This window comes from Betta splendens, chromosome 1 (assembly GCF_900634795.4).
Source record: "Betta splendens chromosome 1, fBetSpl5.4, whole genome shotgun sequence".
In the NCBI taxonomy this organism is placed as follows: Eukaryota; Metazoa; Chordata; class Actinopteri; order Anabantiformes; family Osphronemidae; genus Betta; species Betta splendens.
In genome coordinates, this window is record NC_040881.3 from 1,894,106 (window position 1) to 1,919,028 (window position 24,923).

The 24,923-nt window shown below is 44.0% G+C and overlaps 1 protein-coding gene across 15 annotated transcripts in view; it reads left to right on the top strand.

The window, feature by feature from the left end:
* Positions 1-24,923, top strand: part of cacna1ab (calcium channel, voltage-dependent, P/Q type, alpha 1A subunit, b) — a 79,112-nt gene that overhangs the window by 46,611 nt on the left and 7,578 nt on the right. For 4 of the 15 annotated variants that reach the window (XM_055511785.1, XM_055511759.1, XM_055511760.1 and 1 more), the window contains 20 exons: positions 4-205; positions 283-447; positions 560-670; positions 990-1,073; positions 3,451-3,567; positions 3,647-3,712; positions 3,948-4,045; positions 4,190-4,340; positions 4,541-4,668; positions 5,294-5,390; positions 12,141-12,246; positions 12,544-12,651; positions 14,185-14,288; positions 16,983-17,101; positions 17,293-17,428; positions 18,795-18,908; positions 20,504-20,521; positions 20,931-20,966; positions 23,744-23,945; positions 24,362-24,600. In XM_055511785.1, coding sequence (XP_055367760.1) covers positions 4-205; positions 283-447; positions 560-670; positions 990-1,073; positions 3,451-3,567; positions 3,647-3,712; positions 3,948-4,045; positions 4,190-4,340; positions 4,541-4,668; positions 5,294-5,390; positions 12,141-12,246; positions 12,544-12,651; positions 14,185-14,288; positions 16,983-17,101; positions 17,293-17,428; positions 18,795-18,908; positions 20,504-20,521; positions 20,931-20,966; positions 23,744-23,945; positions 24,362-24,600 — 2,401 coding nt within the window. Of the gene's footprint in view, positions 1-3; positions 206-282; positions 448-559; positions 671-989; positions 1,074-3,450; positions 3,568-3,646; positions 3,713-3,947; positions 4,046-4,189; positions 4,341-4,540; positions 4,669-5,293; positions 5,391-7,868; positions 7,966-12,140; positions 12,247-12,543; positions 12,652-14,184; positions 14,289-16,982; positions 17,102-17,292; positions 17,429-18,794; positions 18,909-20,503; positions 20,522-20,930; positions 20,967-23,743; positions 23,946-24,361; positions 24,601-24,923 lie in introns of all 15 variants that reach the window. The other 11 variants (XM_055511764.1, XM_055511773.1, XM_055511774.1 and 8 more) reach the window with 11 other exon arrangements.

Below are 24,923 nucleotides of genomic sequence, written 5' to 3' on the forward strand. Positions count from 1 at the left end.
CAGGGTGTTAAAGCACTCAGTGGACTCCACCTTTGAGAATCAGGGCCCGAGCCCAGGTTACAGGATGGAGATGTCCATCTTTTACGTGGTGTACTTCGTTGTCTTCCCCTTCTTCTTCGTCAACATCTTTGTGGCTCTCATCATCATCACCTTCCAAGAACAGGGGGACAAGATGATGGAGGACTACAGCTTAGAAAAGAATGAGGTGAGGAGAGTTCCTCTTTGGAATTCAATCTCCTCACAGAGCTCAAACTGTTCTAACACCCCCTCACCTCTTTACAGAGAGCTTGTATTGATTTCGCCATTAACGCCAAACCTCTGACTCGCCACATGCCGAAGAATAAACTTAGCTTCCAGTATCGCATGTGGCAGTTTGTGGTGTCTCCTCCTTTCGAGTACAGCATCATGGCTCTGATCGCGCTGAACACCATCGTCCTAATGATGAAGGTACCTCCAACACAGAAACGTTTCGCCAAGCTTCCAAATCTCAGCCATGAGGATATGATTTGGATTTTGCCTGTAGTTTCACTGCTTTTCTTCCTTTATTGGTTCTGTATAGTTCCATGGTGCATCACTAATCTACAATGAGGTCCTGAATAATCTCAACATTGTATTTACGACCTTCTTCTTTATGGAATCTGTCCTCAAAATCATCGCTTTTGGCCCTCTGGTAAGTAACTTACAAGCAACCACAGACAAATTCTGTATTCCTTATCTAGGTTGACCCAGTCTATATGCTTCTGCGTTTCAGCCTATTATTCATTCATAACGCGGTTTATTTTGGTGGACAGATCTAGAGCGTGTTTTCTGTCCCTAAAGAACAGAGTGTGCTCTTTTGCACATCGTGTCTCTCTACAGTAACAACAACAGCATCTTTAGCCCGGGTGTGTCCCTTTACGCCCCTGCAGGAATCAGCTGTGACAGGATTTTATCTTTAACATCCCTGTGTCTCCTCAGTGGTCAAAGGTCTTTTCTGTCTTTCCCAACAGAATTACTTCAGAGACGCCTGGAACATTTTTGATTTTGTCTCTGTTCTTGGAAGCATCACTGATATATTAGTAACAAAGATTGGGGTAAGTGCTTTTTGCATGTTTGGAACAAATTAACTTTCTTTGTTGAAGCTCAGCACTAGTAATAATGAACTCACTTGTCAAATTTGACATGTAAACCACACAAACTAATCTAAATATGTTTAATATGTCTAAATGTGTGTTATCCATGAAACGTTTCTGTGTAAAATCCCATTCCCAGTTTGAATCTTGAATGTCAGATAATTTGTCCACATTCGCTTTAGACTGTAGGTAAATGCAGCTAGAGAAGATGTGTGAAAAATGTGTTATGTGTAACTCATGGTTATCTCACAGGTCTGTTTTACTGTACGGTACGGAGTTTTATGTCATTATAGGTGTACAGCTGAACGTTTGTGGAATTCAGCCTCTCTGGTTGTGGAAAAAGCAAATACAAAAGCTGGAAAACACAGTGATTAGGATTATACATCCAATCTTTCACTAAATCCCACTGACTATATTAGCATTACTTGTGCTGTTTACTTCAAAGCGTGTACCCTCATGCTTCAGGAACCCCCCTGACTACGACGGGGGTGCTAAATGTACATTACTGACATCACTGCTGTTTCCAACACTGATTATTTCAGACAGACCATTGATTATTTGTCCACTCAGTCAATCGGCGCTTCACACTAGCTAACTAATCAACTCAAATATACTGTTAGTACCGAGCGATAATCACATGTAAAATATTGAATGTTGGGAGCTTCCAGAACAGCAAATACAATGATGATTGGCACCAAAGAGGGGCTGAACCACCTGTTCTGTTCTTTACTGACATGTTTACATGCTTTTATTAAGCAGCACCCATAATGATTCCTTCTTCCTCTTCTATCTCTTTACATGCTTTCTTTAAACCTCCTCCTCCCTCCTCCTCTGATAAAATCCATCCAATCAAAATGCACTATGAAATCCTTCGTGTTCTCCATCCGTGCTGCGCCATGACATGTGGTGGTGGTGCTGTGATGATGATGGTGTGCGCCCCTTGCCCTTGTCCAATAAAACACTTGACCAAACCCCCTCCACCCAAAAAATGTCTTTCGCCCACTCACAATGTGCTCCAACCTACCAAAAAATGTCTAAACCCCCTCCACATTCATCTATCTACATCTCCGCACATGTAGAATCTGGTTGGTTTGTAATTTATCTTCAAAGCTTTGTGCTGCATCCTCATTGGTCATGTGTAACCCTCCCTAACCCCCTGTCACCCTCTACCCCACCACCGACCTCAACCCTTGACACCAGGGCATGCGCTTTTGGATGATGTTTCCACTTTATTACAGACTGTAGAGACCGTTCCCGTATTGTAAGGGACTGTAGCTCAGTAGAATGGTCAGTCCTGTAAAACCCAGGGTTGGTGTTTTTTATGGAAGCAGGTGTTTCTATCTGCTTTAATGTGTTGTTGTAATTACTAACACGCTGGTCATTTCAAGCATCACATTCAATCTTTACACGTTTGTTAAATATTGAATTCATCCTCTTAGCAATAAAAGAAAAGTAGGTTTTTGTCCCGGTGAAGTGAGCAGCTGCCATTTAACAGCACTGGGTTTATGTTACAGTTAATCCCTCGTCCTAGAAGTGAATGTTTGCCTCGGGTTGTGCTGTGGCGATCTCTGCCCCACTGGGCCGTACTGGTCTGCATGTAAGCCAGTCGTTTCCTCACGTTTGCTGCAAAGCTACAGTATGACGTGCCTGCACCGAGGCTGCTCGCCGGCCCTCCTCCCTCCTCCTCCTCATGCTCCTCTTCCTGCCTTGCCTGTCAACCACAAAAGTCCAGTACGATAACGGGGAGTTTGGCTCTTGGAGAGTAGATGATTGTCTTTGTGACTCTGTATTGAACCAGAATAAGGACAAAGGTTCTTGCCCTGTGAATGGGGACAGCGATGAACACACAGTTCTCTGGAGTTTCACTGCCAAATTACTTCTTTGCACTTTTATAAAACATTTGCAAACGCCGGCGTCAGAGACTTCCCCCAAGCCACGCTCCTCCTGCCAATGAATGGGTGTGTGTGTGTGAGTGAACGGCTGTGGTTGACAGGCAGTGCTCTGCCCTTCATCTTGTGTGGCCTGCCTGCCCCCCAGAGATCAGTGCATTTGGTTCTTTAAAAAAATCCCTCTGCTGTACCAGATTGGATGATGACCTTTAGATTCTATGAATTATGATTTTTATTATTTCCTCTCTCTTGTTTTCTGTCCCTCTCTCCTTTGGACTTCTATCTTCTCTGCTATTAGGTTTGCGGTTTTGAGTTGGTTTTGACTCTCCCTCCCCCTCCCCTCCTCTCTTCTCTCTACTCCGCTGTTTTTTGGTTTTTGTGTTGAAAAGCGGGGCACAAGCGGTTGCCTTGTGTCTGGTGAGACTGACTCAGTTCCCTTTCTGCTTTAGGATAACATCATCAACTTGAGCTTCCTGAGGCTGTTTAGGGCAGCTCGCCTCATCAAGCTGCTGAGACAAGGAGAGACCATCCGCATCCTGTTGTGGACCTTCGTTCAGTCCTTTAAGGTATTTGCTCCACCACCAATGGCAACGCTGTTCACCCCTTGGGACATGGCTCACTTAGTGTTTTTATCTTCATCGATAGGCTCTGCCGTACGTGTGTCTGCTCATTGCCATGCTGTTCTTTATCTACGCCATCATCGGCATGCAGGTGAGTACGTCCTACTGCCCCATCAGGCTTCTGACTCTGATGTGATTTTGGATTCATGCCTAAAGTTTAAGAATGGGGTTGCAGCAACATATAAAATTACTCACAAATTAAGTGCACATTGAGCATTTAGAAATAAGATCAGCTAATTGTATGTGTAATGTTTCTTATCGTACCAGGCTTTAGGTGCATCGATTAAATTCACAGTTTTAACTTCATGCTTTTGTCCTTTATTCAGTTATTTGGGAATCTGTCACTGGAGCAGGAGGAAGACAGTGCCATCAATGACCACAATAACTTCAGAACCTTCTTCATGGCCCTAATGCTGCTGTTCAGGTGACTTCTCCTGCTTTGTCTTTCACTTTCTAATATTGTATTTATGAAGGTCTATTTGTAACCTACTGTAATATTTTATCAAATATACCCTTTTTGATGGAGCTTCAAGATCTCTGGATCTCTTGTATGTCCTCTCACATGCAGGAGTGCTACCGGAGAGGCATGGCATGAGATTATGTTATCCTGCCTGGGTGGGAAGATATGTGACCCGGCTTCAGGGAACACAGAAAAAGAGTGTGGCAGCACCTTCGCCTACACCTACTTTGTGTCCTTCATTTTCCTCTGCTCTTTCCTGGTGAGAGAATCCACAACATGTGCTCTGTTGAAATTCAGCAAAAATCGGTTACTTATTAAATCACATACAGTAAAGTCTGGTGCACATAAAACCCAACTATAGTTTTTAATGAGACTTAATTTAGAGTGAAAACAGCCAGGTGTGAAAGTAAATTTTTATGGTGGCCAAAGATAAACCTTTACTATCTGGACCTGATCCAGATGCTGAATCTGTTCGTGGCCGTCATCATGGACAACTTTGAGTACCTGACCAGAGACTCTTCTATACTGGGGCCGCATCACTTGGACGAGTATGTAAGGATATGGGCCGAGTACGACCCTGCTGCCTGGTGAGTGGCAAACAATTTCATACATGCAAAGACACACATGTGAAGCATCAAGTACTGTACGTATACTGTCTCATACAGACACAAGGAGAAATGCCTTAAACAAATCACACACGATGCACAAATATCAGCTAACACTACAAGCATCTGCTTAAAAAGTCTCATGACTCTTAACCTTTGATTTTCTTTGCCATCCTAAAAGGGTGCAAATACTGGTGTCTTTATCTCTGTCAAGTGTTATGATGCAACAGGATCTCCAGCATGTGCTTAACAGAATCAGAACCTGGACAGTTAAGAACGGCCTGTCTGCAGAAAGACCAACGTTCTCCCTGTCTGTCTTCCTCTAGAAGCATTTCAACCCTAGCAGTTGCATAATGTTTAGTCACACAGATGAATGTAACCCTCTCCTCTTGCTCTTCTCTCCTCTGTATTGTGAGTGTGCGGGAGCATGCGCGAGATGAAGGTGTTTCTGAGTGTAAATAAATGAATCTCTCCTTTTCTACCCTTTTCTTCTTCTTCTTCTCTATCATTTTTTATTCTTTATTTTCCTTATTCTTTCTCTCTCTCTCTCTCTCTCTGACCTGTGTGTTCCCTCACCTAACCTCCCCTCCTTGTATTTTTCTTGCAGCGGGCGCATACATTATAAGGATATGTACAGTTTATTGCGAGTTATCTCCCCTCCCCTGGGCCTTGGCAAGAAATGCCCACATAGGGTGGCCTGCAAGGTTTGGACCAAACCCCTAAAGCACAACCTTAAATGCAACCTGCTCGCCTCTAAGAAACTGGAATGAATGTCGCTATTTATCACTTTTAAAACAAATGTTTTCCTAGTTTAAGTTTTATTTTCTGTTGGGTTGCTTTTCTTTCAGGTTTGCATTATTCAGTTGTTTTAGTCTCATTCCACCATTGACTCATTTGGGGGGATTTTTGTTGGATATGCATTCTGACATGACAATGAGAATGTTTGAGACAATGCAGAAATGCACACACACTCTTGTACACTCACAAACACACACACAGTGGTAGTGGTGTGTGAAGCATGAGGTGGTGCACTGCACTCGCTATTGTCTTCTGACTAAATGCTGGGAAACTTCACTGATATGCTCACTTTGAATTCAGTATTTTGTAAAGAACCATGGTCCAGACTCCAGTCAGCCATTGTCATTTATTTCTGCTTGCTGTCTAATTTTGCCTGGGCAGAAGATGGTTGAGCACTGTGCATTGTTCATGTTTGACTTGGGGTTTGGCTGTGGGAGGTGGGCACTTAAGTACAGAGACATATACTGAGAGGTCTTGGTCGGAATACTGCCACCATGCTAACCTTAGCTGTTAGCCAGTTGTTCAGCCATGTGTGATGGAGGCTCCAGAGCCTGATTCCACACAGCTGATTCTGCTGAGATCACTGTGTTCAGTCTGAGTAACAAAATAAAGTCCACATTTGTGTTCCTCCATGACACAAGTTTGTGAACCAGTCCTGATTTTACCTTTAACCTAAAGCTACTGTCTGTAGATTTTGCTACTGTACATCCTGATGGCATTAGCATAGAATATGAAGCAGCCTCGGTAAACCTGTGTCGTCTTAAGGCATTTGAACTGCTGCACAAAGGGACTGCAAGGATTGAATAATACAATTACAATTATTAAGAAAGATTGGGCCTGCTACAAGCTCTTCATAAAGAATGCACACAGCAAACCGAAGTACAAACAACACATGCAGCGTTTTGTCTTCTGTAAAGTCCACAGTTCCATACTGCAGTGACATCCACCTACAGTGACGTGTTGCGTGTGCATTTGTTATGGAAGCTGAGAGCTTGTGCTCATGGAGTGGGGAACTGCGAGGCCTTAGGTAACGTTATCTGAAATGCTGTAACAGTATGGCCAAGCCTGCTCCGTTTGTGGCTCTGGTGTTGGGCAAAGGAGGAAAGGGCAGGGTGTGTGTGTGACCTCTGGACATATACATGTATTGTGTCCACCAGGTGCCTCTGAGTTACTGCCTGTACAGTCAGGTGCTTTTTGGGTCGACTCTACAGAACATGTCAAATCACCCAAATCACAAAAAATGCCCCCCAAAGTTCAGTTTGACATGATAAACATGCATTAGTTGTGACAACCTATTTACTATATTAACGACATGTCATTAATACATAATTATAGTGCCAGGGCTTAGAAGCTGGGGGACCTGCCAAAATCAACAATGTTTGAGTTATCTGCAAACTCATAGATGCTTTTAAACATTTGTGGTGCTGAGGTTACCATCTCTGTCCTTTTGTTGAGCTAGGTGTGTACTGTATATCGGAGTAAAGCCTCTTCACGGTTTGTAGCAGTTTGTGTGACCCAGCCCAGTTTGCCCGTGTGCCTGGCAGAGCCAGGTTGCGTGTGAAAAGGTCCAACTACAGATAGGTGACATTCTTTGTGATGTGGGTGAAGTGACCTCCCGAAGGCCCCTCCGTCACCGGGGGCGGCTCCCATGAACATCAGAAGGTGCTGGTGGGAGCAGAGATTCCTGGTGGACGCGCAGCCTCAGTAAAGGCCTGCATTGACTTATCATTGTGACTCACTCAGATCTCTGCAGCGGTGCTTTTCGTTGCCTGCTCGAAGCCCCGCTGTCAGTTCTATCCGAGCGGCGAAAGAGGGCAAAGACCCAAACAAACCTGAATCCCCTTTTCACCTCGCATAGAATGGTACTTTAACAACAACTAATTAAATGACTAACTAAATAACACCTCCTCCTCCACGTCTCCCTTTTTACCCTTCCTTCCTTCCTCTCCCCTACTTTGAGATACCAGCTTAGATGCCATGTAACGCACCCCCTCGTTCTCTCTCGTTCTTCTTCTCTCTCTTTTCTCTCACCACAGCAACCACATTTTCACAGCGATCAAAACAATAACCTCTGTGTATTTGTTTCCCCCCCTCTTCCTTTCCTATGTTGTATCTTTCTTTTTTCTCCTCATGGACCAAAAAAACGCATCTGTGGTTGATGGTAATAAAAATGTTAAATCGCAAATAATGGTTTTTTTTTTTCGTTTAAATGTCGTAAGTATAAGTCTGTTCTGTGTGTGTGTGTGTGTGTGTGTGTGTGTGTGTGTGTGTGTGTGTGTGTGTGTGTGTGTGTGTGTGTGTGTGTGTGTGTGTGTGTGTGTGTGTGTGTGTGTGTGTGTGTGATGTGTGTGATGTGTGTATGTGTGTGTTTGTGGCCACCCCAGCGGCCGGATCAGTTACACAGACATGTATCAGATGCTAAGACACATGTGTCCGCCGCTAGGCCTCGGGAAGAGGTGTCCCGCCCGGGTCGCCTATAAGGTAGACTCGCTCCCACCTTACCCCTACACCCCCCTCAACCACCACCCCACCTCCTTCTCTCCTGCTATCATTCTTTTCTTCCCACTTTCACTCTGACTTTAACTCTCCCCATCGCTGGGGAACAGTCCTCCTGTCCTCCTGCTCCACCTGTCCCCTGCCTCTCTCCCTCCTACCAGTGATGTTCTCCTCATTGTCTGTCAGTGGTGGTTGTGGTGGTGGTGAGCGCTGTTCTCTCTTCTCTCTCTCCGACCGCGGGGATGGAGTAACGGGGTTCTGTCGTGAAGTGAAGTGATAGTGGAGTGATAGTCAATCCTTTTTCTTTTATTCCCTCCTGTCAGGCCGCAGGAGTAAGAGAACAGAGGAGGCTTTGCCAGTCCTTCTGCAACCTGCACGGACGCATGCACATACACATGCACCAACACACGCTGTCAAGGTAGAAAAACACTAACTGTCTGAGATCTCACCGAGAATATCTCATTTTTTACTTTATTGCACTGATGTTGCTCTAGTCTGTAATTACTCAGTTTTTAAATTAACAAAGAATGTTTACAACATTCTCCAAATGAACCATAGAAATAGAATGCATTACTGTCTTCGTGGTCACACACAGTTGCATCACACCTTAACAAGCTTTAATGTGATCTAGAGTAGGTTAACAATAGAAAAGGGTTCATCTACAAAGTGCAGCTACTTGCTTACGATGCTGGTACAGAAGGGTTGGCAAGGGTGTCTGTCTTGGTCCTCTGCGTCTCTCATTCCTGTGGATGGCACTATAGTGCACACGTGCGTATACACATACATTCAGTACATTTTCACAATAAATCCACCAGGAAAACTTCTGGTCATTCTAATCTGTTGTCTTTTTTAAAATTAGCATTTTTGCCTTCGCTCTGTGCCTTAGACCAGCAGGGTAAAGATCTGGGTCGAGCATTTCAGCATTCCTGTCTCTCTGTCTCGATGTCCACGTTTCCGCTCCATCTAACTAGAGTCTTTCTCTGTCCAGCCTCTGACATTCTTATTCTGACACCTAGATTCTCCAAATAATAGGAAATCGGTCATTCAAATAAATTAGCTGATTGTGTTTGTGATGCCTTTCTTTAACATTACTTAACTTAATGAGCCAAACTTTTGCTCCACTTTTAATTTTACAGCTTCTTAAGAGACTTACTCTTACAGACACAGGCTAAACCATTGATTTGCATGCTGTCATTTGGTTTTAAAATTAAAAGATGGATTTAAGACTAACATTGATTCCCTTTAGTCTCTCTGCAAGCTGCAAAAAAAATTTATATTCATCTGTATATGAATACAAAAAATAGAATAAGAATGTATCTGCCCATAACTCAAGCCATATGATCTCTCACAGGGTAGTAATTTATCGTGCAGCAAAGCACCAACTTTTTTGTTTGAAAATCCTACTCTTCTGTTTTTTGCTTTCACAGCTCATAGCTGCTGTTTTCCTTGGCCGATCTATTAAGTAGTATTTATATTGTTCCAAAAGGTTACCAGAAGTATTTATTTAGCGAAGACTGAAACTCACAGGACTTACAGAAAGAAGCTAGAGAGAACAGAGGAAGGTGCTTTTGCTCACTTTACGTATCAAGGTGTACAGTAAGTAAAGAACACCTCAAATAAACCTAATTAAAATTCTTACAGAACGTCTACTGATCATAAACCCAAATTTTACGGTGCGATAACCCAGCGACCATCACTGAGCTGATTTACGTAGAATCTGGGTGTTGGTTTTCAGTCACTCCTTCTGTCCCACATTGCTCACGTTTCTTCTTATTCCTTTTCTACTATTTCGCTCTCAACTGTCTTTTCTTAATCCTCTGACTCGATTGCTCACTTTTGCCTTCCTGTCAACTCTCTCTGTCATTCTTCTGTCTACATATATTTCAACCTGTCTGTTGGCGATTAACCGCCATCCTCAGTCTTTCATAGCATCCCTTCATCCGTACAACAGCCACTCTGTCTCTATTTCACTTTTCCTTTCAGTTGTTCAGAATTTCTTGCCAGTGGCCTTCATCACATTCTTCAGCCATTAAAACCTTCCACCTCATCAGTAACAGAGATCAGGAAGTCCTTAACTTTTCTTAGAAATGGGGAAGGTTAGACATTCTAAAGAATTTTGATATTAGTCATGCTTAAAGATTTTGGCTGAGATCTCATTGCCGGTGACACTGGGCCTTTCCCTTTGTGGAAAATAATTGTCTTGATAAATTTATGGCTATGAAACCTTGTTTTTTGGACTTGACTTTTCTCAGTGAACTTATGTCAGTGTTGTTTTTAGTCCTTGTCTTTATCTCTTGTCTTCTGTAACTTCAAATTTCTATTCTATCCTTTTAATCTATACATGCACACACTCAGTTTTTTCTGTGTTAACTCCAATTGACCAGCGTTGATTCTTCTTTTACTCTTTCAGTGTTTTCACAATCTTCTTCTCCTTCTTCATTCTCACCCTTCCCTTTTTATCTGTAACTACATCTCATGACCAAGCTTAGCCTAGCCTCCACCTAGTTTACCCCAGCAAACTACTGTCCCCACCGTGTTTCCCTTTCGATAGACCCCCTCCCCTGTACCTACCCTATAGCCCCCTACTACTCAAAGCCTGGTTGTTCCAGAACAAAAACAGAACATCAGTCATCTCTTTTTGATCTTCTTTATGGTTTTTTCTTCTTTCAGGAAATTCCACAACTCTAATCCTCTCTAACTCTGATACCCCTTAAGATACTGCACCCGTCTGGCATTGAGAGAGATCTTGACTTGATATGAAGTACTGGCTTTATTGTCCAATCGGACTTTGATGAAGGAATCAAAGGAACATGCAAAAGTAGAGAGCATAAAATCTGATAAAGAATTTAAAGATTCAATCTCTAGGATCAATCCAGTTGGATTGAGGATACTCTCTTTGCGCGGATGCACGGCTGCTTGTATTGTGAAAGTTGGTTGGTTTTGAGGGAAATCGAGGGGTAGTAAAATGGGTAGGTGGGAAGAGTTGGGGCTTAGATCATGGGATCAAGGCATGTTGCATGCTCAGTTTGAACAGATTCGTGGGTAGGGGTGTGTTGTCGCATGCAGGTCTTGCAACCTCTGTCGCATGGCTGTGGGCGGCATAGAGGCTGCCTTTATGCTTGCCGAGCGCTGTGGATGTTGGCCGATGCCCTCTGCCTTCTGAACACATGGCTGTGGGCATGCCCGACACTTGCACACACTCAGGAACACATACAAGCATGTTCACACCCACCGCCATCGTACTACCGTGCTTGCCATTGTGAGTGCCCAACGCTCATGTTCGTAGGTAAATCCAACTGAAGCCATCTGGTCCGGATAGGAACGGCAAGTGGCCCCAGCTGGCCCAGCTTGTTCCGTTCTATCCACAGGTTTCGCCATTGGTTTTACCTTGTGTAGACATGTAAAACAAGGAACCTCCTTACAGGTAGGGGGAGCTCTATAGCAGATGCCCTAGTTTAATTAAGCAACAGTCTCCTGAACAGAGCTAAATATCACCAGTGATACTGTTTTTGTACTCTAGTTAACGTTTTCTGTTTTTAAAGGACTCCAATTAAGCACTTAATTGGAGTCTGTGCAATTAATTGTGTGTAAGTGGATGTGGGGGGTGTATGTGAACTGCTCTATACAGTATGTGTACTGCATACATACATTATCTATGTGTGTAAATGTAACAGAGATGTGTAAATGCGCCAATGCATTCACACATTTAGGGAACATGGGCACAGGTTGGGTCGGAGGCGACTTTCACTCCGATTGTTCTTCCTTGTGGTTCTCGGCTCTCACAGTTGCTTAGCAGCAGATAGCCCTCATTGGATAGCTGTGCTGTTTCAGAGTATCACTGGAATAACAGGAGACGCAGAAACTCACTTTTCTGTACTCAAATGCTTTTGCACTTGGGAATCCATACACAAAGTGCTTCAACTCATTTAAACTAATCTGATCAGACTTGAAGAAACTTCCTTGTCTTCAGAGATGCTCATCTGAGCAAACAGTGACTAAAACCTGGACAAATCTCATCCATGCTTAATTGGCTGTTGTCTATGGAGCTCTCTCAACCCTGCCCCCAATCCCCCGGCCCCTTCCCTGGAGGTTCAGGCACAGCGTTCTCTAGCAAGGGCCCGTGTCGTTCTCATTCTCTCATCCTGACTGGCTCTCCGCAGAGGCTGCTGCGCATGGATCTGCCGGTTGCTGATGACAACACAGTGCATTTTAACTCCACCCTCATGGCTCTGATCAGGACAGCACTGGACATAAAGATCGCCAAGGGTACGACTTCTAATCTCAGGTTTTCTTAGTAACCGTTGAGCTTTCCTGAATAATTCACACGTATCACTTATGAGCTCTCTTTGTAGCCTTTTCTCTACAACAAAACTTTGCCAATTCTGACATTAACAAATTATTTTGTGTTTTGTATGGCTAAATGCATTTCTTTTGTGATTTGTGTACCATTGCACCTCTCTCTTGGTCTGTACTTTCTTTTCCACATGTGCGTGTGCATGTGGACGGATGTGTGCTGCCGTGTGTATAAATGTTTGTGTCACCCTGGGTCACGCCACCACCCAGGCGGTGCAGACAAACACCAGATGGATGCAGAGCTGAGAAAGGAGATGATGGCAATTTGGCCAAACTTGTCACAGAAGACACTAGACCTGCTGGTTACGCCGCACAAGGGTAAGTTACAGGACAAAAGCACATAGTGGTGTTTATGTGTCCAATCACCAGTTCACCCAGAGGACAGCTTATACCAGCCAGTGTCATTCACTGCATGGCACCTCCTGACCAGGCTACAGTTCTACATTTAAACACACATCCTCCACATACATACACACATACTGTACATACTTTATACATTGTAGTACACATTATTTTTCAATTTACTAGTTTTGGTAGCTTCCAGCTGATAGCTTTTAGCAATTAAAATACTTTAGTGGCAGTTGTAGAGAAAATCCTAGAAGAAAGTCACGATTCCCTCTCATCTTCGTTTTTCTTTCTGTTCATATGTTTATATATTTATGTGAGACCTTGAACCCCACTGTAATCATAATTTCATTAAACTCTTTAAAGCAAGAGCCATTAAATGTTATATTCTTGCTTAGAACAAAAAACATAACTTTGCACCCTTGGCCGAGCATTTAAACATTCCACATACATGCAGATACACATCTGACACACAGTCCTGGTATCAGGGGTTGCCTCCTATAGAAGATCCTCTATAGTAGTCTTTTCACTACAGGATTGATCCAAAAAAGTGAAACTGAAACTTATTTAAACATGATGAGTGAGTATTATCTGTTCTATTTGAATAAGAACATTGTAGTGAGTATTTTTATGCATGGTTAGCAGTAACTTGCCCAGCAGCTAATCAGGTGTGAGATATGCATCATTATGTCTTAAAGTAAAGGTATGCATGGCAGATATCGTCTGAGGCGCTGAAAGGCTTGTAGCCAGGCCACTTTGAACAGGGTGCTACTCGTTATAAGAAAGCTCCATAGTGGGGTTGTTGAGCAAACAGAACAAAGCACAATGTTGTTCAGACTCTAAATGTCTATGTTTCATGTATTCTGGAGTTTTTAGAAGAACATTGTGCTGCTGTTTGCAACATGACGTTGCACCGTATTTCTTAGTGAGGTGGCTGCCTAGTCTTTTATTTTAAAAAGATTAAAATTCTTAATGTTAATTCTTAATGTTCGGGAAATAATACAAGAATGGACTAGTAGTAAAAGAAGTATTTAATATTGAAATCCATAATCTGGCTGTGAAAAGACTTTTGGCTTTGTGGTGTTACAGTGTTTTAATATTGTATTTGTGTAATGTACATGAGCGTGTGAGTTCAACTCTGTTTCAATCTGGGCTCCACACACACACACACACACACACACACACACACACACACACACACACACACACACACACACACACACACACACTCCTATGTTTGGATGCTCCTCCTATGATAAAGATGTTCATATTATCACCTAATGTATTGCCGGATCCTACCAGATCCAATACTGTGGTACAGGTTCGGTTCCGTGCCTCACAGAGCCAACATGAAACCGGTTGGTCTCAGCTGCTGGTGTACAGTACATGCATGCTGCTGTGAATTTCTCTGTGTTTCTGTGCGTGTCTCTTGTCCCCCACCCCCCACGGCTCAGGGTCCCATCTCACTCGGGTCTAATCTTCCAGGGTAACTTGTCATTTTCTCAGCAGCCACAGACTTGACGGTGGGCAAAATCTACGCCGCCATGATGATCATGGAATACTACCGGCAGAGCAAGACCAAAAAGCTGCAGGCGCTGCGAGAGGAACAGGTAGAATCAGTCCCAGAGAAGCTCGAGAATGCAACACGACCTTTTTTTCCTCTCTTCTGATTCATTTATTTACTTTTTCTTTTTTGGATGAATAAATTATGCATATTTTGCCAAATATGGATGTAACTTAATACAAAACACACCATGTGCATAGACTGGATTTAAAGAATAGCCTGTGCAGGAAGCGTTGCCACCTGATAGTCTGCATCCTTTTACCAGCATCTTGTCGGTGACTTGACCGCTTGCCTGCAAACACAAGGCTCACGCCACTGTATGCTACTGTTTCAGCTAACTAGCACCTACTGTTGTTTGTTTACCTCTTTCTTGTCACCGCTTATTAGAAGGGTTGTTTTTTTGTTGATGATGTTGAGCTTTGATGATGATACCACATGGCCATACGTTTCGTTCCTTGTGAATCGTTCGTGAATGCCTTTGAGATGCACTCGCTCCCGCTGTCTCTGTATTTCCAGTCCACACTGTGGCTGTGTTAAAAAACATCTCTCCACCCATGCAACCTCCTGTTCACTCCTACTGGTTTGGCACTTCACAAATATAACCAACTGTATCAAGGTTTTTACCTGGGTGGGATTTAGTGCAGTGGAGAATGGAGCGAATGAGAAAATGTTGTTTTTCTAAGAGTACAGTACATAGGGTTTGGGTTGGTGTGTTCCTGAATGCAGCCATCCTGTTGGACTGAATGGACAGGTTCACCCAGGCCCGGTCAACATCGCAGTGCACAAGGACTCAGCCAGTCTGTGCCTCTGTCAGCTGGTCATCTCACCTCATTCCTTCTCTCTTCTGCCGTGGTCTTTGTGTTTGTAATGTTGGGCCGTGTTCAAGAAGGATTCCACCCACAAACATTATGACGCTGTCTACGCTGTTGAACTGTTGGACGATTGGTCCTTTCCCGTTCTGGTTAATACAAATCTTCAACAAGCCCGCTGCGTTTTGAGGTATTTACAGAGCTAGAACTGACTTTATTATCAGAATATAGGTTCAGGTCTAATTTTATTTTATTCTGAACTATTACTGCTATCTAATATATGAAACGGCAACAGAGCTTTAAGAGAAAATCTCAAAATAATTCTCATTCTCATGACAGTATATAAAACTGAGTGGTGGATTCTTCTTTAACTCGTTATATGCTTGTTTTCTGCATTCTTTCACCTCCATTCTTCCTCCTTTATGTTTTGTGCATCTCAATTATCTACCTCTGTGTTTAGTATGTTGTAGTTGTGATTGTTGTCTGTTGTTCACTGTCTTCTATTCTTTGGTCTTGTCTTCCATGATGTCTTTGTCTTACTGACCTGATCCTTTTACTCTTACAGGAAGAGATGAGACCTTGTCTTGTCAGGTTCTCTCTGTTCAGTCAGTCTAGGTTCATTGTCACCAAGTTCCTTTAACCTAGATCCATTTTCCCGTCTATGTGTTCACCAATCTGTCTGCCTGCCTGTGTGGCTCTGGTTGGGGCCATGTTGAGTGGAGGTTCCTGTGACCGGTGGCTTTGTATGTCGTCAGTCTTGGTACCGCTCATTGATACATTCGCCACTGCTGAAACACACTCCATTAGTCAGTGTTAGCTGCCCATGTTCTTGTCATAATCCATCTATTTGTTTGAACCATGAATCTTTTCAGGATGCTACAGCTACACATCCACATTAGTCACGTTCTCCACAGATGAACTTGAGCCATTTTCCTCCTCAGCACAGGAAGGTCTGACTGGACAGGACTTCCTAAACCTCTGTCAGGAAGAGGTTAATTAACAAACATTTTAAAATTGTTTCTCTCTAAACAAGTGAGTTTGGTTGTTGGTAGGACCAGCAATACTTTTCACTACAGCCACCAAATTGTTTAGTTTGGATAATGTTGGTCAGCTTATGGCCATCAGTTGTATGTCACAGACTCCAGACTAAAGTTACTGTAGGTAGTGGTACATTAACCTGTATTTTAAAGATAAAAGCTCCTCCTTTCCTTAACCAAACAACCAGTCCTCCTAAAAACTAGTTTGGTGAAGCCAGAGGAGCTTCCTGTCCATCAGATGAGCCCTGGTTCTCTGAGAAGGCCTGGACATGTACGTGGTCCAAAAGGCTTCTGTCCATCTACGCTCACTCACTTCATTTAGCTTCCAGGCTGTGGAAGGACATGACGAAGGCTGTAGCAGTCATGAACCGTTGGCTTTAAGCCAGTCCTGAGAGGACTCCATTACCCAGGATCCCCTTGGAGCAAAGCTGCCTGACCTCTGACCTGTTTGATGAAAGTTGCTTTTTAATACAACTGGTTCAGGTTCAGATGTCTGGTTCTCACAACATCAGATGTTGTTCAAAGGACTGCCTTTGAAGATGTCTGGTCTAAGACCTGTGATTTAAAAGCAATTTTACCTCAAACGCCTAAGTTAGAAGTTCCCCCTAAAACTGATCTGCAATCTGCTTTCATTGACTAACTTAATACTAACCCTCATATATATGTAGGGAAAATCCAAAGCCAGCAGCACTGTAAGCAGTAGTTCAGAGTGGGTAACAGATGCCAGATCCAAAGTTTAGCAGGGAACTTTACCTTAGAGAACCACAGCCATGCGCTTGCTGATGGCGCCCCCATGTGGGTGCATGCTGCAAGTGCATCCTGTGTTTGTGTCCTGTGTCTGCCCCTGATTGTGCCTGATGCCAGCCTGTAGGCCATGTCGTGTATCTCACACAGAACCGACCGCCATTAATGTTTCAGCGCATGGGGGGACCTGAGGGAGAGGGCACCGAGGGCCAGGGGGGCCCGGGCGTCAACGGCCTCCCCAGCACCCAGCCCGACAACATCCACAGCATGTGAGTAGACGTTACCAGTAGTGAAGAACCTTGACGCTGCGAATACGTCATATATATCAAGGAACTTGGCAAAGAATTTTGTATAGTATCAATTTTAGGTTTATTGATGGCTCTTAGTTACACTTCATTGTCATTTGTACATAGAGGACAGTCCTGATTCACAATCCCCTCGTTGTCTATGTACCTGTCAGACCTACTGAGGGTGGCATGACTGAGAGCCCGTCGTGGGTGACCGCCAAAGCCCAGGAAATGTTTCAGAAGACAAGTAACTGGAGCCCAGACAGACCCTACCCAGACGATCTGTACGACAACCGGCACAACCCGCAGGTATGAAGACAAACGGCTGGTGACGCACCGGTTCAAGCCTCACTCAGTTTGTCTCTGCACCAGCAGTCCTGTGTGTACGTTTGGATAAAAGTGATGCTCCACATCAGTCTACTGCTCCCCCCACTGTGTACCAGACCTTCAACTGCGTCAGAGCTGGAAGTTTGCACTAAAGTGAAGGTCTATGTGCTGTTAGGTCCCGCCTTCATTCAGACTTCTCTGTCTTTTCTCTTTCCTGTTTTTGAAGTTTGCATCTCCTGTTTTCTCTTATTTGTACCCATCTTCCAGTTAACTGTCCCATTTTTCACTCTCAAATCTTGCGTCGGAGGTCTTAGATGTGCCTGTTGTGTTCACCTTTTCCTCCCCCAGCCTTACTTTCACTTGTCTGTCGGGCCGTTTCTACTCCTCAGGATTTCATCTCTCTCGTTGGTCAAATATCCAAAGATGTGCACTGTTCAGACCTAATGGAAAGAAAAGGGATTTGACTTGTTTGACTGGCAGATTGATAACAAACAGCTTCTCACTGTTTCCTAGAGTTTAGTTGGATTGGACTCTGCGATAGAATTCATCTAAACCTGAACACATGCTTCACTTACAGTAAATATTTGAGATTCCCTGTTATGTTTTTAATAGCGTTTGGAAAAGTTGCAACTTTGTGGGGGTTTTTTGTCCCGATCAAGACTTTTATTTTCCTCCAATTCTGTATTTGTAATGTTGGCTAATTTCTTCTGAGGTGAAACTAGGACCACCCAAATGTGCTGCCTGTGTTTCCTTCAGCGCTCCTCTGTCTCATTCTGCTGAGGTTCTTTGCTAAAATTAGACTCGTGAATTTACACTTGCTTTTTTAAGAATGAAAAGTGGAAAGAAAAAAGTTACCTGCAGACAGAGCGGCACAGACGTCACATCCCTACAAGTTTATGTTTTGCTTGTTCGTTGCTTTTGACAAATTGCTTGTTGCCGTCATTGGTGGATTTCGCTGCACAAGCAATCTGGTTGACTCAAGTAAAATATAACCTTCTCTCTGCTCCTCTACACTTGCCCCTGCAGTTGATTTACTGCAGCCGCAGAGCCTAAAGTACAGCCATATCAGAGCTGAGCTGCTGTTTTAGCAGGACCAAAGCTTAAGAATATGGACAATGGCTCCATGGATGGATCAGGACTTCACTAGTTGCAACAGTTCATTTATGCAGTAACCTGTTGCATAAATGAAGACAGCACGAGAAACAAAATAAGCTTACTTGAGGCATAACTGAGTTTATTTCCTGCTTCCCGTCCTACATCGGTTTACCCATAGCTAATGGCGCCTTCCCGTCCACGTCCCCCTCCCTCACAGACAGTAGTCACGCCCACTCTCATTGTGTTTTTACAGACGGTAGAGATGAGGGAAATGGGGCGGGACGGGTACTCGGACACCGAGCCCTATCACCCAGTGGATGGGCATGGGCGGACCCTCTCCATGCCCCGCCTCTCAGCAGACAACCAAGTGAGCACTTTCATCCCACCTTCACCCATCCCACCATTGATATACGTGTTAGCAGAGAGGACAGTTGAAGTGAATTCTACAAGTCTCTTTTTTTCATCCTGAAAAAGATAAGAGAACAAACTGTACAATCGTAATAGTTTAATGTAGTTGTTTGTTAAGTAGATGCACATAAAGACAAAATAAGAAGGAGGCTCTTATTAAATCACTTCCTTCTGTCTGGTGAACCTGTTTGTCTTCCCTCTTTCTTTTCCTCCAACCCTCACTTCCTCGCTATCACCCTCCACTCTTCCAGCAGCCGACCCCCTGCTGCTCAGCCCCAGCTAGTTTCCTCTCTGAGCATTGAAGTGCACTGTATCCTATAGCTGTGCATGGAGCTGGGTGGGAATGCTGGAAGAGTGTTATGGATATATATACAAACACAGTATATATCTAGAAAAATGAAAGCACATTTAGAATATTTGATTTGCTCCAAACCTCCAACCTTTCATTTCATGAAATCCTTGGTGTGTCTATCCTGTGTAAACTGTGGCCTCTGAGATCGACTCGGTCCGACATTCATGGATGCTTGTGCAGCACATAGTGGCCAAACCAAGCAAACTAAACGCAGCAGTTAAAATGCTTCATCATCATCATCATCATGCATACAACTAAAGCTGAATGTGGGCAAGGGAGGAGTAAACAGGGAGATGTGTGGTAGATATCACTTGCAGAACAGAAATTAGATTCACATCTCTGTTGAACAGTGACTTATTATTCTGCAAATCATTTACCATGAGCACATGTTTTCGGATTCTGGTGGCTACGGTCATAGATTCATTACAGCGACTGACTACAAGACGTGTCACGTGATGTTATGTTGGGATGCAGCTGAAGCAGGGACTGATAAACCCAAGTCCTGCTGCTGTTTTGAGCTGGTGGAACGTGTCACACACTTCCTGAAGTAATATCTAGCCACTGGGAATGTCCTCAGGCAAAGCAACAATAAGCATTAACAGGAGAACGTCATCTCCACCCACCGGACGTTCAGTTTCCCCAACGAAGCCTCTGGCTGCAGTTCCACACGCACTCACATGTTTCTGGGTCCAGTCATGTTTGCTGGTTGATCAGGAGTGTTTCTGTGGGTCCAGTTAGAGAATCTGGGTTTTGGACTGGGGTCAGAAGAGTTTTCATTTCTGGGTCAAACATTATAGTAGACAGACGGTGGTTGAACAGCTGGACATTAGAAGATATTCAAACATATTTAGTTGATACTAAAATCGGATACTCCGATTAAGATGATAACTACTATTTTCCCTGTGGCAATCAGCCTCGTTGCTGCTCTTTATATTGGGGCATGTTTCATCCATTTGCTTTGTTCATTCATTAATATAAATTCAACTTGTTTGGTTCTTGTCATTTGAAACATCATTATTCCTTTAAAAATAGACCTAAACACACAATCAAGTCTCGACTTATGGTACAAATGTCTTTAGAAACAAACGTAGACGGTCGTGGGATTGTCTTGTGTTTGTGTGTGTTGCATATACTGTATATATGTGTGTGTGTGTGTGTGTACACTGTTACTTACTGTCTTTTAACGCTGCTCTGCCTTACAGAGAGTTCATGCTGTATCGGTAAGTGTGTGTTTGTATGTATATGTGTCGGCTCAGTGACACACACTCACCTGGTCTTCTGTGTGTGTGTGAATGTGTGCAAAGGCCTTAATTAACTGGGTTTATCTTTCTCTTATCTCTGTCTCTGTTCATCACTTCTTTTGTATCGTTCACATCTGTAAACTTTCCACATTGACGTCATTTTTAAATGTTGTTTTTGTCTCAAACCGTCCCGTCATGCGTCCTCTTCCTCTCACCTCCTTTACGTTGGCTTCTGTTCATTCTTTGTGTTCCTTCTGTCCTCTCTGGTCCTGGTGGCTGTGTTGCATCGGGCCTATGCTATGCGTGCGTGCGTGCGTGTGTGTGTTCTATACGTGTGCGCTACACTGCTCTGCTCTACGTATTATCTCTGTGTTTGCCTGCTCTGCAGCGGAGACGACACAGGCCTCGCGGAAATAACCTCAGTGTATGTACTGCTCCCTCTATCATTGTTTTCCTGTCTGCTCCTGGTTCTGTCAGTCATATTCAAACTGGATCTGCACAAGATTGTCGATTGCTGGTTGTTCTGCACCATGTGGTTGGTTCTTACTGCAGTGGGACAGCTCAGGCGGTGTCAGCCGGCCTGTCAGTCACTGAAGCCTCCTTCTGCCAGGCTGGCTGGTTAAATGAAAGTCCTTGAGTTTGTGGGATGGAGGATGCAGTGGAGCTCATCCTCAGTCTCATAACCGAGACGTCTCAGTTTCTTGTTTCACACTTTACATCTTTTTTCTGTAGGGTCGTGGCCTTTAGAAACTGTTACTGCAGCACATCTTCATTTTTACCAACTACTATATTAAATTAATTAAAGACCAACCCTTTGTAATCAGGTGCTGGCTGATGTACGTGACATCACAAACATTGTTCATTCAGTGGATCCAACAGAAACTTTGCGTCTCACTGCCTATTTCTGTAGCTACGTAATTCACTCACTTATTATCGTCAATTGTGTGTAAAAGCGTTTATGCAGCCAGAGCAGGACGCCACCTAAATTGTGTTGCTGCAGTAAATTTCACCCATTTGGTGCAAGTTTGAAGCAGTTACAGCCAGTAATAATGATTAGGTCTACATCACTTCCCCTTTTAACCGTAGCTCTTCCTTGAGCCGTCCCTCCTCTTTGTCTGTCTCGAGGTTGCTGCTCTCCATTCTTTGTTTTCTGGTCTTGTTCTCCAGGAGGTTGCTTCTGTGCCGCAGTGTGTGTATGCGTGGTCCATGTCTTTGAACCTGTTGCATCGCAGCAGACCAGGCTGAACGAGCGATGTCTGTTGCATGGACTGGCCTGATGCTGCTGTTGACTGGCAGTGCCGGCATGTCGCTGGTCATGCATGATTCTGTGACAGAGGACGTGATGGAGGCAGCGCAGCTCTGAGACATGTTCATGTGGTGCAGACAGATGGGGGCTGCCATAGATCGGCTGTGACCGGTTCCCATGGTTGATGTAGTTGTTGAGTCTAAGTTGTAGATTTTAACTTGTTTTAAGTTTTAGTTTAATTAACTCTTCTTTCTTCAGTCACTTGTGGACTTTACAGTTAAAATATTGGATTAAAACTGAGTGTGATTTACTTTAAATAAAATTTGAATTGCTCTGTAGTCAGAGCAGACATTCATCTAACCGCTATATCTGACATTGTCAAAATCTTCTCATTAACCTTAAAGGATTACTATTCACACCACTTCTGCAGTCACATTTATTGTTGTTTTGCACAATGCTGTGATATGCTGAAAAACACAGACACTCTGCAGAAACTGCAGAATTCCGAGCGTTTGATCCTGCGTAAGTGTAGTAGGAGGCAGATGCAGTGCTCAGTGTGGTGCTGGCAGCCTCCAGGAGGCCGACAGTGTTATGTGTGTGTGTGGGCGTCGGTGGTTCCTCTCAGGGCGTGTTTCAAACTCTTTGTCCCGGCTGCTGCTTGCAGACTGACTCATGCTTGGTCATCAGGGTGATGTTTTTGGGGGGTTCCAAGTGTCGGCAGGGTTCTGTCCTGGTCACGAGAACCAGATTCAAACCCAGCAGGAAACCCACACATGACAGGTTCAATAAACAACTGGAGTTCAAGTGGAGCCCCTTTACTTTTACTGTTTTACCTGATGTTCTGGTCCGAATTTCTGTAATACATGAACACACACACACACACACACACACACACACACACACTTGCATTGCATGCACAGACTACAAACCTATAAACCTGGGACCTATTATTATTATTATTATTGTTGTTGTTATTATTATTGTCCTGACTTTCTTTCACCAGAAAGTGCACATTGATCACTCAACCTGTTGGGTTTTCCTGCTGGGTTCCGAGTATTTTGACCAGACCATTCAGATACATGCAGTGTCTCACTGTATCTATGGCTGCCATGTTTGTTTTATTTCATACTCAGGACGGCAAATACGGCAAAAGACATTTTGGCACCAAATGAAATAACGTTTCATATTTTTATTTTTGCTACAATAAACAGTAAAATAACAACTACTATAATAACTACTGTCAAAGCAAAGAATGTGTTGATCTGTGAGTTAGAATAGATAAATCAGTCTGTAGCTTTGTGTGTGCACATTCTTACATCAAGTGTTTTATTCAAATCTTTGTTTCATTTGAGTATTTCTTTTTTTAAAGGAATGTGAATCGTATGAATCGATCCAGCATTTGAATGTGTTTTTCATGTACCAACTTCTTTCCTTTCTCCTGAGTATGATGTAATTTCAATGGGTTTGCCATGAGTTCAGGCTCATCTGCACTGTGCATGTGAGGCATGGTTGCTGCCGCACTCCTTTACGCTTGGCGCTCTGTCTCTTTCTTCCCTCCCTGTCAGTGAATCTCTGCTCCTTCCTCCATGTGTTGGTGGTGTAGCATGGTACAACGTGCCCGTCTTAGTTGGGGAACCAGGTGCTCTGTGTCAGGCTATGATACACACTGGAAGCCAGTGGAACGTTGCTTGTTTGCTTGTTTAAACCAGGAATCATCAGTCCTGCCTAATTACCAGAGCCAGGAGTTAATAATGCAGGACGCCCCGCAGCTTAGTAGTAGTGTCATACGTTCAGCTTCCAACAGCTAGAGGTGAACTGCACTTAGGATGCGTTCAAGTCTCACGTATTTTCTGCTTCCTTTGTTTCTCTCTCCCCCACTACTTTTGTTTATCTCCTTTCGTCACGTTCTCTCCTACTCTATGTTCTTCCTGTCTGTCTGTCCTTCACCCTCACAGACCATCACAGACACCAGCCCCATGCGACGCTCCACCTCCAGCCTGGTGCACGGTCGCTCCGGCCGGGGCGTGAGGCTGGACGACTACTCCCTGGAGAGGGTGGTGTCTGAGGAGGGGAGGCACGAAGGGGGGCGGCGGCACAGGGACAGGAGCCACCGTGCCTCGCAGCGCTCCCTGACCAGATACACCGACGCAGACACAGGTAAGCGCTCAGGTACAAACCGCTCTGTTTGTACCATATACACTACACGCTCATGATAAAAAGGTTGGCATCTTATATCTGATTAGGAATGGTTATGGTGGAAAAGTTGACTTCCACAAAAGGTCCTTAAAAGAACATTGTGCAAGAGATAGTCCACTTCATCGTTAAGTACGGAGGCAAATTACATGCTTCAGCTGTAAAACTAATCCACTGAGGCTGGCACAGTTAGACTCCAAATCCTCTTTATAATTGGAGTGCTCTCTAATCTGATGGAGAACCCTTAACTCTGCACCCAGGCCCCAGACGTTATGATGCTGTTTTAACATTTATCATTTTCTGCCTGTTCTGTATTAATATGTGAAAGAGTGAGGAGTGGCTTTGTTTTCATTCATCTAACGGGACACGTGTGTCGCTAGGCCTGGGCACAGACCTCAGCACCACGACACAGTCGGGCGACCTGCCACCCAAGGAGCGCGAGCGGGACCGCGGCCGGACTAAGGACCGTCGCCACCACCATCACCACCACCATCACCACAGCTCCATGGACAAGGAGCGCTACGGCCCCGATCGCCACGACTACCCCCACAGGCATCCTCACGACCGCCACTGGTCCCGGTCCCCCAGTGAGGGTCCGGAGGGACGGGGTCCCAGACAGGTGGGCTCCAAAGACTCCACAAGAAAGACCAGGGCTCGTACCGGTTCCAACTTCTCCTTTAATACATACTTATTTTAGATCATTTTTAGTTTAGTTAGTTTAGTTTGAATGAAGTCTAGTTTTTGCAGCCTGTCTTTTGTGGTAAACAACCTTTTTTTTTTTCCAGTAAGCGTTCAAGCTGTCGTTTAACATACGCCTACTTATGGATATCAATCTCTCTTTTTTGTGTTATGCTCTTTTCTTTATCACTGTTTCTCTTTGTCCATTTTCTTCAATGTGATGTGTGGCTTCTTGGTGTCAATTTTTTGCCTCATCACCTTGTT